The sequence below is a fragment of the Nanorana parkeri genome, unplaced genomic scaffold, assembly GCF_000935625.1.
Source record: "Nanorana parkeri isolate BGI_ZX_2015 unplaced genomic scaffold, ASM93562v1 scaffold823, whole genome shotgun sequence".
NCBI lineage: Eukaryota > Metazoa > Chordata > Amphibia > Anura > Dicroglossidae > Nanorana > Nanorana parkeri.
Window position 1 is genome coordinate 289,268 of NW_017307091.1, and position 11,543 is coordinate 300,810.

The 11,543-nt window shown below is 48.0% G+C and overlaps 1 protein-coding gene across 1 annotated transcript in view; it reads right to left on the reverse strand.

Annotated features, from left to right (window-relative positions):
• F11R (F11 receptor) overlaps positions 1–3,100 on the reverse strand; it is a 15,431-nt gene extending 12,331 nt beyond the window's left edge. Inside the window, exons 1-3 of the mRNA XM_018565216.1 lie at positions 3,040–3,100; positions 2,290–2,384; positions 2,083–2,139 (exon numbers count right to left, since the gene is read on the reverse strand). Coding sequence (XP_018420718.1) covers positions 2,083–2,139; positions 2,290–2,384; positions 3,040–3,100 — 213 coding nt within the window. The remainder of the gene's footprint in view (positions 1–2,082; positions 2,140–2,289; positions 2,385–3,039) is intronic.
• Between the last annotated feature and the right edge of the window lie 8,443 nt (positions 3,101–11,543).

Consider the following 11,543-nt stretch of genomic DNA (forward strand, 5'->3'; position numbering starts at 1 on the left):
CCGTCTGGTGAATCTTTTGTTTTTGGTGTTGCCTTTCCTATGTGCGGCCCTGACACAGCGGGGAAGAGGGAGGGAAGAGGCTCCAGACGAGCCGGTCAGACTGGCCGCACCACATTCCTTAACCTCAGGAGAAACTGACAGGAGTTTCTGGTGAGGAGGATGAGAGCTGCGGACAGCCATGACAGTGTCTAAACTGGTGACCCCGGGGTTCTAGTCTCCCAGTCCTTCTAATACCTCCATTAGATTGCTATTAACGGCAACGCGTGGTAACCCATAGCAGCCAAATTCCACCTTTCGACAATAAAAGACTGCCGATTGGCTGCCATGCGTTACTGTAGTGGTGTAATCCCATTTCTGTCACTTCCACCTACAACTCGTATCCAGTGCAGTGCTCAGGCCCCTTTAAGACATAAAGGTGACCCATGTCTCCGAAAGCAATGCGTTCCCTGAGGTGACAACACATGGCGGTGTGTGCGGGCCGAGCGCCAGCCATGGATTATCCTCCAGCAAATAATTACAACATACGTGGCAGAGATCAAAGTCCAGAAGGGTCAAATCCCACTCTGCTACACAGAGTTCAGGAAGCATTCAGTCCAGCCGGTGATTGTGAGCTTGGATATTTGGCACTGGCCACCAATTTTAGACTACCCCCCCCGATTCTGTACACCTATAACCACGACAGCGGGAGGACCAATGGACAGGTTGGCACAACCCCAGTCCTGCAGAGAACAACATTTACATACAGGCAAGGGGCCCCATATATGTATATACCGTGTTTCCCGAAAATAAGACTGTCTTATATTTTTTTTGTCCTCAAAAAAACACACTAGGTCTTATTTTTTAATGTTCAACAATCCACACTTATTCATGTACAAAAATATGGTGGTCAGGGGTGCCGTACCTTTCCAAGGCCAGAATGAGTGAAGGGCACTTTCACTATCGATTCCTGACAGCCGGAGTGCTTTTGGCATCACTTCACCTGCGACAGGAGCCGGCGCTATAGAGGAGGCATCGGCTCCCGCGGCTCTTCAAGTTCCCCCTTATGCCACCACCGGCCCTGGGAATGGTCACAACTAGGTCTTATTTTCGGGGAAGCAGGGTAGATGGGCGACCCGAAGCCAGCTGTGCACAGCAAATGTCTTCCCCCACGACTGGCAGCTTTCCAGCCAGGCAAAGCAGACAAAAAAAACCTCTTGCCATTTTGCTGCCAGGCTGTTGTGTGGTAACCCATTGCAACCCGTCAGCATCTCATTCTTCTGACTATACTAGCTGGTTGCTATGGATCACCGCACAGTCCCACGTCAGCGAGATGCTGACACAGGAGTAGCGTAGTATTACCGGAGGGTAGCCTTTGGGGACACTGTTAACCCCTTCATTACTAGAGAAGGGGAGATGTATGTAACATAACCGTTGTGTCCCCTGATAGGATGTGTCCCAAGACTGAGGGGGGTCTCATTAGTAAGCCGGCAATAAGAACTGTCTGTATTGCCCCACTCTGACTATCGCCACCCCCTCCCCTGGCACTGTGATGGGTGGAAAAAAAAAAAAGACAAAACAGAAATGTGAACAAGTCTGGGCAAGAGCGGAGCTAGTCTATGAGAGAAAGATGACAACTCCACCCAGATGTGATCCCCCCCCAACGAGAGAGAACGAGTAAAGGGGCCACAATCTTCAAGGATTTGGAGTGCCCCACATTACAGGACCAGTGAAGTCACCAGGGACTACAGGAAGGTCGACAGTTCCACTGTAGCTGGTGGCTTTTATTTGTGGTGTGTGTGGGGAGGTCTGAGGGCGGATCTGGATAACAAGCAGGCCTTATATTCTCACACTAGTGCCGCTCAGTCCAGGACTTGGGGGTTCCAGAGGTGAGATCTCCCCACTTAGGGTCCTGGTTCTGATCTCACTCACCTCAGGGTGCTGCCCTTTTCCTGCTGTATTCTAATACAACATATAGGCTCAGGGAGGATGGCGGGAGCCCCTTGTAATGGCCACAGGAAGTGGGTGGAGCCAGAAACTCAGTATGGGGAGCCCAGTAAAAGGAAGTCACATGTAGAGAGCAGGATAGGACAGGTAAGTGCTCACCTGTGGGCTGGATGGGTGTCCGGTAAAGATTGGGTAGTCAGACAGGTAGGAGCTCACCTGTACACAATAGAAGGGCCAGATAGAGAACAGGACAGGTAGGTGCTCACCTGTACACAATAGAAGGCCCGGATAGAGAACAGAACAGGAAGGTGCTCACCTGTACACAATAGAAGGCCCAGGTAGAGAACAGGACAGGTAGGTGCTCACCTGTACACAATAGAAGACCCGGATAGAGAACAGAACGGTGCTCACCTGTACACAATAGAAGGCCTGGATAGCGAACAGGACAGGAAGGTGCTCACCTGTACACAATAGAAGGGCCGGATAGAGAACAGGACAGGTAGGTGCTCCCAAGTACACAACAGAAGATCCGGATAAAGAACAGGACAGGTAGGTGCTCCCAAGTACACAACAGAAGATCCGGATAAAGAACAGGACAGGTAGGTGCTCCCAAGTACACAACAGAAGATCCGGATAAAGAACAGGACAGGTAGGTGCTCCCAAGTACACAACAGAAGATCCAGATAAAGAACAGGACAGGTAGGTGCTCCCAAGTACACAATAGAAGGCTTGGATAGGGAATAGAACAGGTAGGTGCTCTCCTGTAGACAATAGAAGACCCGGATAGAGAACAGAACAGGTAGGTGCTCTCCTGTGAACAATAGAAGACCCGGATAGAGAACAGAACAGGTAGGTGTTCTCAGGTACAGAGTACAGGGCAGGAAATTCAGTATATTAAATATGTAGAGAGTTTCAGGTACAATACAATAGCAGTCAGTATAGGACAGATAGGTGGGTACTCCGTATGGTGTAGGAAAGGTAGGTAGGCACTTATTATAGGGTAGGTACTCAGTACAGTTACGGTCAGGTAGGCCCTCGGGACAGGTGTGTAGGTAGGACAGGTAGGCCCCCGGGACAGGTAGGTGCTTAGAGTATTACAGATAAGTAAGAACTCACCCGCAGCCAGTAGCAGCAGCGCCCCCAGCAGCTGCCCGTCCGCTCTCCTCTCAGCCGCCATTATCCTCTCCGGTCGGTTTCGGTCAACTTCTGGGAAAAAACAAGCCCTAGCCCCGCCCTGTGACGTCACCGGCCTCACCTGCGCCGCGGTGTTACGTGAGAGATCTCGACCTGTGAGACCTCACCTAGTCTTCCCGCCCTGTCTTTCCTGATTGGAGGAATTCGGAAGCCCTGACTGCCGCTTGATTGGCCGGGATCATGTGTCACTCACCATCCAGGCCGTCTGCTGGAGGTGGGCGGGGTCAGGGAGACAAGGTGTGAGAGAAGGCGGAAAGTGAGGCGGTAGCAGCGTGCGTTGTGGGATTGCGTGCGTTATTCTATCTAACGGTGAGGGGGTTGATGAGAAGAAGTTATGATGAATGAGAGAAGGAAGTTAGACTTCTTGCAAGGTTTCCTAGACAGACACAAGAACGTCTGTATAGCAGTTTCTACTTTATCTGGATAAACAATTTATATTTATTGCATAATCAGTAATAATGTATTGTGGGCGTGTCTAGGTGTTAACTACTCATTAAAATATGTATTAGATAGATTGTGAAATCAACATAATGTGAAAATTGTTTTAAAACTAAAGTTGTCCTTGGCATAAAAAAATTCAAATTGGCAAGCTGTAGCCTAAACAAATCCACAAGTTCCCAAACCAAGGCTACAAAGGCCTCATTCACAGAATAAAAGGCCGGCACGTACAGCTCTGTGCTGCGTGCATGGCCGTATCGGGCAGCTCTCGGGATGGACAGGTTCTGCGAGTGGTTAGTACGCAGCCCCCGTCCTTATCTATGGGAGTATGCCGCCCTACGCTCACCCGCCCTGCACGTCTGTGCGGGTGTCAGTACTCGTACGCTGACAGGATGGATCCTGTCTGTGTCCGAGGCGGGACACCCGCACCTGTACGGACCTGCACTGTTTGGGGTCTCGGGAGGCTGTGTGGTCTGTCAGGAGACGGTTTGGGCTTTCAGGAGGCTGTTCGGGTTCTCAGGAGGCTGTGTGGGGGACTCAGGTGGCTATGTGGGGGTCTCAGGAGGCTCTGTGGGCTCAGGTAGGCTGTGCGTGCCCTCAGTTGGCCTGTGTGTGGGTCTCAGAAGGCCGTGCGGGGTCTCAGGAGGCTATGCAGGGTTTCAGGAGGCTGTTGTGCAGGGTTTCAGGAGGCTGTTGTGCAGGGTTTCAGGAGACTGTGCGGACTCTCAGGAGACTGTGCGGGCTCTAAGGAGACTGTGCGTGGTCTCCGGAGACTGTCCAGGGTCTCAGGTCAGGAGGCTGTGCGAGCTCTTGGGAGGCTGTGCGGGCTTACAGGAGGTTGTGCGGGCTCTCAGGAGACTGTGTGGGCTCTCAGGAGACTGTGTAGGCACTCAGGAGGCTGTGCGGGGTCTCTGGAGACTGTGTGGGCTCTAAGGAGGCTGTGCAGGCTCTCAGGTGGGCTCTCAGGAGACTATGCGGGCTCTCAGGAGGCTGTGCGGGGTCTCTGGAGACTGTGTGAGCTCTGAGGAGGCTGTGCGGGCTTTCAGGTGGGCTGTGCAGGCTCTCAGGTGGGCTGTGCAGGGTTTCAGGAGGCTGTGCGAGCTCTCAGGTGGGCTGTTTGGGGTCTCAGGAGACTATGCGGGCTCTCAGGAGACTGTGTGGGCTCTAAGGAGACTGTGCGTGGTCTCCGGATACTGTCCAGGGTCTCAGGTCAGGAGGCTGTGCGGGCTCTCAGGAGGCTGTGTGGGGTCTCAGGAGACTATGCGGGCACTCGGGAGGCTGTGCATGGTCTCAGGAGAGCGTGGGACCTCAGGCAGCCACTTCTGTTTAAGAATGTAAAGCGCCGGTATTAGTAAGCGCTTAGTAGCGGGGCATTTCCACGAGTACTTGTCGATATGCCCAGTATCTGCACCAATACCGGTCTCGGTGCAACCCTACACGATTCCCCAACAACCAATTCAAATGTGATGGAAGCTGATGGCAGTGGGTGATGGATGATGGGAGATCAGTGATAGAAGGCAAATGATGGGAGATGATGAGTGATAGAAAGTGATGGGTGATAGGAGGTGCTGGGAGATGACAGATGCTATTAAATGATGAGTGATAGAAAGCGATGGGTGATAGATGCTGGGAGATGACAGACACTATTAAATGATGGGAGATGATGAGTGATAGAAGGCAGTGAAAGTTGATGAATAATAGGAGGTGATAGTTGATAGATGAGCAATGGTGGATAATATTAGATGACAGGAGAGGATGAATTGATGGATGATATAAGGTGAGGGGAGATGATAAATGAGAATAGGTGATGAGTGATAGAAGGCAAATGATGGGAGCTGATGAGTGATAGAAGGCAAATGATGGGAGAAGATGAGTGATAGAAGGCAAATGATGGGAGATGATGAGTGATAGAAGGCAAATGATGGGAGATGATGAGTTATAGAAGGCAAATCATGGGAGGTGATGAGTGATAGAAGGCAAATAATGGATTATAGAAGGTGATAAGAGATGATGGATGATAGAAGGCAATGGAAGCTATTGGGTGATAGAAGGTGATGGGTGATACAAGGTAATGGGAATAATGAATGATAGAAGGCAATGGAAGCTATTGGGTGATAGAAGGTGATGGGTGATACAAGGTAATGGGAATAATGAATGATAGAAGGCAATGGAAGCTATTGAGTGATAGAAGGTGATGGGTGATACAAGGTAATGGGAATAATGAATGATAGAAGGCAATGGAAGCTATTGAGTGATAGAAGGTGATGGATGATACAAGGTAATGGGAATAATGAATGATAGAAGGCAATGGAAGCTATTGAGTGATAGAAGGTGATGGGTGATAAAAACTAATGGTTGATTGAAGGTAATGGGCGATAGAAGGAGATGACAGATGCTATTAGGCGATGTGAGATGATAGATAATAGAAGGCAGTGGAAGTTGGTGAATGAAGGTTGATAGAACGGGAATGATGGATAATATGAGGTGACAGGAGATGGTAGATGACATAAGGTGAAGGGAGATGATGAATGAGAGAAGATGATGGGAGATAATGAGCGATAAAATGTGATGGAAGATGATGGGTGATAGAGGACAATGGGAGATGATGGGCGATAGGGGGCAGTGGGCTATTATGGGTGATGGAAGATGATGAATGATGGGGAGAATGTATTATAGAAGATAAATGTAGGGTGATAGAGGATGGTGGCTGATATAAGATGATGGGTGATATAAGGTGATGGGAGAAGATGGATAATATAAGATGATAGATGACAGGTGATAATGAATGATGGGAAATAACGGATGATAGAGGCTGGTGGCTGATATAAGGTGATGGGAGATTATGGATGATAGTGGATCATATAAGGTGATGGGTGATATAAGGTGATGAGATATGATGGGTGATGATAAATGATGGAATTGCCTTAGCCCTCAGTGTCCTGTCCTGTGACGGGGGCCCTCAGAGTCCTGTCCTGAACTGTGTGGTGGGCTCATGTCACCCCTCTGCATCATTACCAGGAGTAATTCATAAATAATGGTTCCCTGATCCATATCTTTGTCTCCCCATCTACATCCTGTTTGGGGTTGCGAGTCTCGCGTCCTGTAGTTCTATGACTCCGCGCCCAATAGAGAGTTTCCTTTGAAACACCAGAAAAAGACCACGTGGTCCATCGAGTCCGCCCCAAGCATGTTCTCATTCACTTCCTGTAGACCAGGGGTGGGCAAACTCTGGCCCTCCAGCTGTTGTGGAACTACAAATCCCGTGAGGCATTGCAAGTTACTGACAGTTACAGGCAGGGCTCCCAGAGGCAGAGGCATGTTGGGTTTTGTAGTTAAAGCACAGCTGGAGGTCCGGAGTTGCCAAACCCTGTTGTAGACTGATTCACTACCTCTGCTTGAAGTCTGTTCCAAGCATCAACTACTCTTTCAGTTAAATAATACTAGGTATGTACTGATACTAGTATTGGTGCAGATATCAAGTATTTGGACGAGTTCTCGCACTCGTCCAACGGCAACGCTTTAAAAGCTTTTACTGCTCATCAGTTTAGAGTTAACAGTGAACTATGGCCCTAGAATGATCGCTCTCTGGCGCTTGTGGTGATACCTAACATGTGTGGCTATATGATAGTGTTTGGAGGGGACAGGTTCTCTTTATGTAGACATCAGAGGTCTATTAGACTCCTGATGTCTCTCTTGCCCTCCAATACAGATGATGAAGCACACGACTGTGTTTGATCGTCTGTTTACCTGGCACTTCAGCCGGGTTTGTGACAGCTCTGAAGCAGGAGAGCTCAGCACTTCCTGCCTTATTGGTCACAGAGCAGATCGGGGAAAGTATGTTCCTCCCTCTGCTAACCCTCCTAGTGGTAACTAAAGATCTATATAGAGGAATCAGGACCTCCTTCATTCTGCTGGAGATTCCTCTAGTGGTAACTAAATATCTATATAGAGGAATCAGGACCTCCTTCATTCTGCTGGAGATTCCTCTAGTGATATATGAAGTAAACACAAGGGGGCGCCTTTCCTGGTGCAGGTCAATTTTATTTCAGTAAGCATGAGATAAAAACAAAAACGTACTCACAAACATGAGATGAAATATAAGCTGACAGGCAGTGTGCATCCACTGAACGATTCCTGTATGCTGGTGACGTTAACGCGTTTCCGGGGAACGCCCCCTTCGTCAGAACGGAATCAGGACCTCCTTCCTTCTGCTGGAGATCCCTCTAGTGATAACTAAAGATCTATATAGAGGAATCAGGACCTCCTTCCTTCTGCTGGGGATCCCTCTAGAGGTAACTAAAGATCTATATAGAGGAATCAGGACCTCCTTCTCTTTGCTGGGGATCCATCTAGGGATAACTAAAGATCTATATAGGGGAATCAAGACCTCCTTCCTCCTGCTGGTGATCCCTCTAGTGATAACTAAAGATCTATATAGGGGAACCAGGACCTCCTTCCTCCGGTTTGGGAATCCCTCTAGTGATAGCTGAAGATCTATATAGAGGAATCAGGACCTCCTTCCTCCGGTTTGGGAATACCTCTAGTGATAGCTGAAGATTTATATAGAGGAATCAGGACCTCCTTCCTCCTGCCAGGGATCCCTCTAGTGATAACTAAAGATCTATATAGGGGAATCGGGACCCCCTTATGAGGATCCATCTAGTGAAAACTAAAGATCTATATAGGGGAATCGGGACCTCCTTATGGGGATCCATCTAGTGAAAACTAAAGATCTATATAGAGGAATCAGGACCTCCATCCTCCTGCTGGGGATCCCTCTAGAGGTTACTAAAGATTGATATAGAGGAATCAGGACGTCCTTCCTCCTGCTGGGTATTCCTCTAGGGGTAACTAAAGATCGATATAGGGGAATCAGGACCTCCTGCTCTCCGCTGGGGATCCCTCTCGGAAAACCTAAAGATCAATATAGGGGAATCAGGACCTCGTTTCTCCTCCCAGGATCAGAAAAAATGTCCATCCTGCTTTTTTTTCAAGTTTGTTCACCACTATGGTTTAAATCAATTGTCAATTTGACGCCAATAACTATTTGCAAATCAAAAAAACAAAATTCTACTGGTGTATAACCATCTTAAAGATCCATATAGGTCAGAAGCTCTTTCCTCCTGCTGGGGAAAAAACAGTGCCAACAATTGCAATATAGATATTCCCATTAAAGGTGTGTTGTGGGGAGAGTGAAATACACTCATCCCCATAATTAGAGCAGAGGTGTGACACTGCAGCTGTCTATAGATCGAGAACTGAGCGATCACATATCGCTGATCGCTCAGTTCCTGATCTTCTCCCTACAGAGAGCTGTGACTGACAGTCACGGCTCCCTGCAGGGATTCCCCCCTCCATTCCTCCAGTGCAGACTGGAGGAGGGGGCAGGCACAGCTGCCTCTAGACAGGCAGAGCCAGCTGTCAATCAGGTGGCGGGGTGAATCCCTACAATATTGTCAGGATCTTTCCCGGCCGCAGTGCGACCCTGCGCTGTCAGCATATAGCGAGCATTAGCTCACTATATGCTGAGTTTTGGGTCACAGGAGGACATAGTAAATGTCCTCCTGTGACCCTAAAGAGAACTATGGCCAAAAAGGTTTGGGCCATAGTTCTCTTTTAATAAGGTGTTTGCAAGTTGTCTGTGCAATCTTCTACCTAGAGCAGCAGATGATTACACAGGTACCTGCAAACACCTTGATTACACAGACAACTTGAAAACACCTTGAGATTCCATTCCTGTATTATCTGAAGTAGACAGAGATCTACAAAACACATAAAAGACCCGTGTTATTGATTAAGAGACTTGCACAGTTCAGTGATGCATGAGGCCAGGTTAGTACAAATATGAAAGATATGTAACCAAAGGTGGACAGTTGTGACAACTTTAAAGTGTCATAAAAAAAAACTTTTTCCTTTTTGGAAACTTGAATCTTATAGTATTTGAGGAATGTGGTGTCAGCACCTTACAAATCAGTGACAGCACATATCTTGGTTGTAGTGATCCCTATAATAATTAAAGATCTATATAGGAGAATCTTAACCTCCTTCCTCCTGCTGGGGATCCCCCTAGTGATAATCAGATCAGATATAGCTATAAATAAGACCTATATAGAGGAATTGGGATCTCCTAGATCTTCAGAGGGAAATCAGGACCTCCTTCTTCCTGCCAGGGATCCCTCTAATGGTAACTAAAGATCTTCAGAGGGGAATCGGGACATCCTGTCAAGGATGCCTCAAATGGTAACTAAAGATCTACAGAGAGGAATTGGGACCTCCTTCCTCCTGTCAAGGATGCCTCCAATGGTAACTAAAGATCTACAGAGGGGAATCAGGACCTCCTTCCTTCTGCCAGGGCTCCCTCAAATAGTAACTAAAGATCTATAGAGGGGAATTGGGACCTCCTACCTCCTGCCAAGGAAGCTCGAATGGTAACTAAAGATCTATAGAGGGGAATTGGGACCTCCTACCTCCTGCCAAGGAAGCTCGAATGGTAACTAAAGATCTATAGAGGGGAATTGGGACCTCCTACCTCCTGCCAAGGAAGCTCGAATGGTAACTAAAGATCTATAGAGTGGAATTGGGACTTCCGTCCTCCTGCCAAGGATGCCTCGAATGGTAACCAAAGATCTATAGAGTGGAATTGGGACCTCCTTCCTCCTGCCAGGGATCCCTCTAGTGATAATTTAAGAACTATATAAGGGTTCTTTTATATAGTTATATATAACTATATACTATACTACGAGGAAGGACCTCCTTCCTCCTGCCAAGGATCCCTCTAATGTTAACTAAAGATCTACAGAGGGGAATCAGGACCTCCTGCCAAGGATGTCTCAAATGGTCACTAAAGATCTATAGAGTGGAATTGGGACTTCCTTCCTCCTGCCAAGGATACCTTGAATGTTGAGATCTGTTAAGGACTCGGACATCAAGAATCCGACATATATCTGTCCCTGGGCCAAATTCAGTACAAAGTGTGCACACTATCAGTGAAGAAATTATAATATATATTGAAATAGGCATTTTTATCATAGTCACTTAACCACAGATCTATAGAGTGGAATTGGAACCTCCTTCCTCCTGCCAAGGATGCCTCGAATGGTAATTAAAGATCTACAGAGGGTAATCAGGACCTCCTTCCTCCTACCAGGAATCTCCCTAGTGATAACTGCTGTCACGGTCTAGGGACCAGGGCACATGAGCTCCTGTGTTTGCGGAGTTGGTAGGAGTCACAAAGAGGCGGGATATCGGGGATGTAGGTCACAGGGAGAGAGGAACGAATGATCTGTGCGTTCTGAGGACGCACTAGAGGCGCAGAATCTAAGAAGGGCCAGGTATTCGACAGAGCCTCTAGTGGTGAGGATGATTGGCTGCTGGACACCTTCCAGGTTGCTGCCCTCTAGCGCACCCACGCAGACGCAAGGGACTAGTTCATGCAGCGGGGAACTGGATACAAACAGGTAGGGAAGAAACTTGTAACCAAGAGGAGGAAGACAGGAAGAGGGAGAGAGAGAGAAAGTCTCAAGCAAAAGTGCAAACGCACAGCAGAGTATACTGAAGAGAATAGATAAGCAAGGACACTAGGGAAGGGTAAGCGGCTTAGAGGCACACCTAGGAGCAGGAAGGTGCAACGTACAAAAGTAAACGAGATGTGCGTTGCACATGCATACAAAGAAGCAGGATAACAGAGAGAAAAGTACACAAAGAAGCACAAAAGGGATGTATGCACACAGGGGGTGTGCAGACAAGGATGAATCCAACACAGCCACCAGGTTAGAGAGGAGCACAGAAATAAAGGGGTGACAGCAAAGCAAAGGAAGATACACTGGAAGGTAAGTGACGGAGTAGAAGTACAACAAGCAGTAAATAGGAGGCAGCAAACAGACAAAGACTGTAGAGGGAAAACACAGTAGAAGTAAGGCCAAGAAGGCAGTATGGAGAGGCGCACAGGTGAAGGCAATTAAGGAGCAAAAGCAGGGGATAACGCCAAA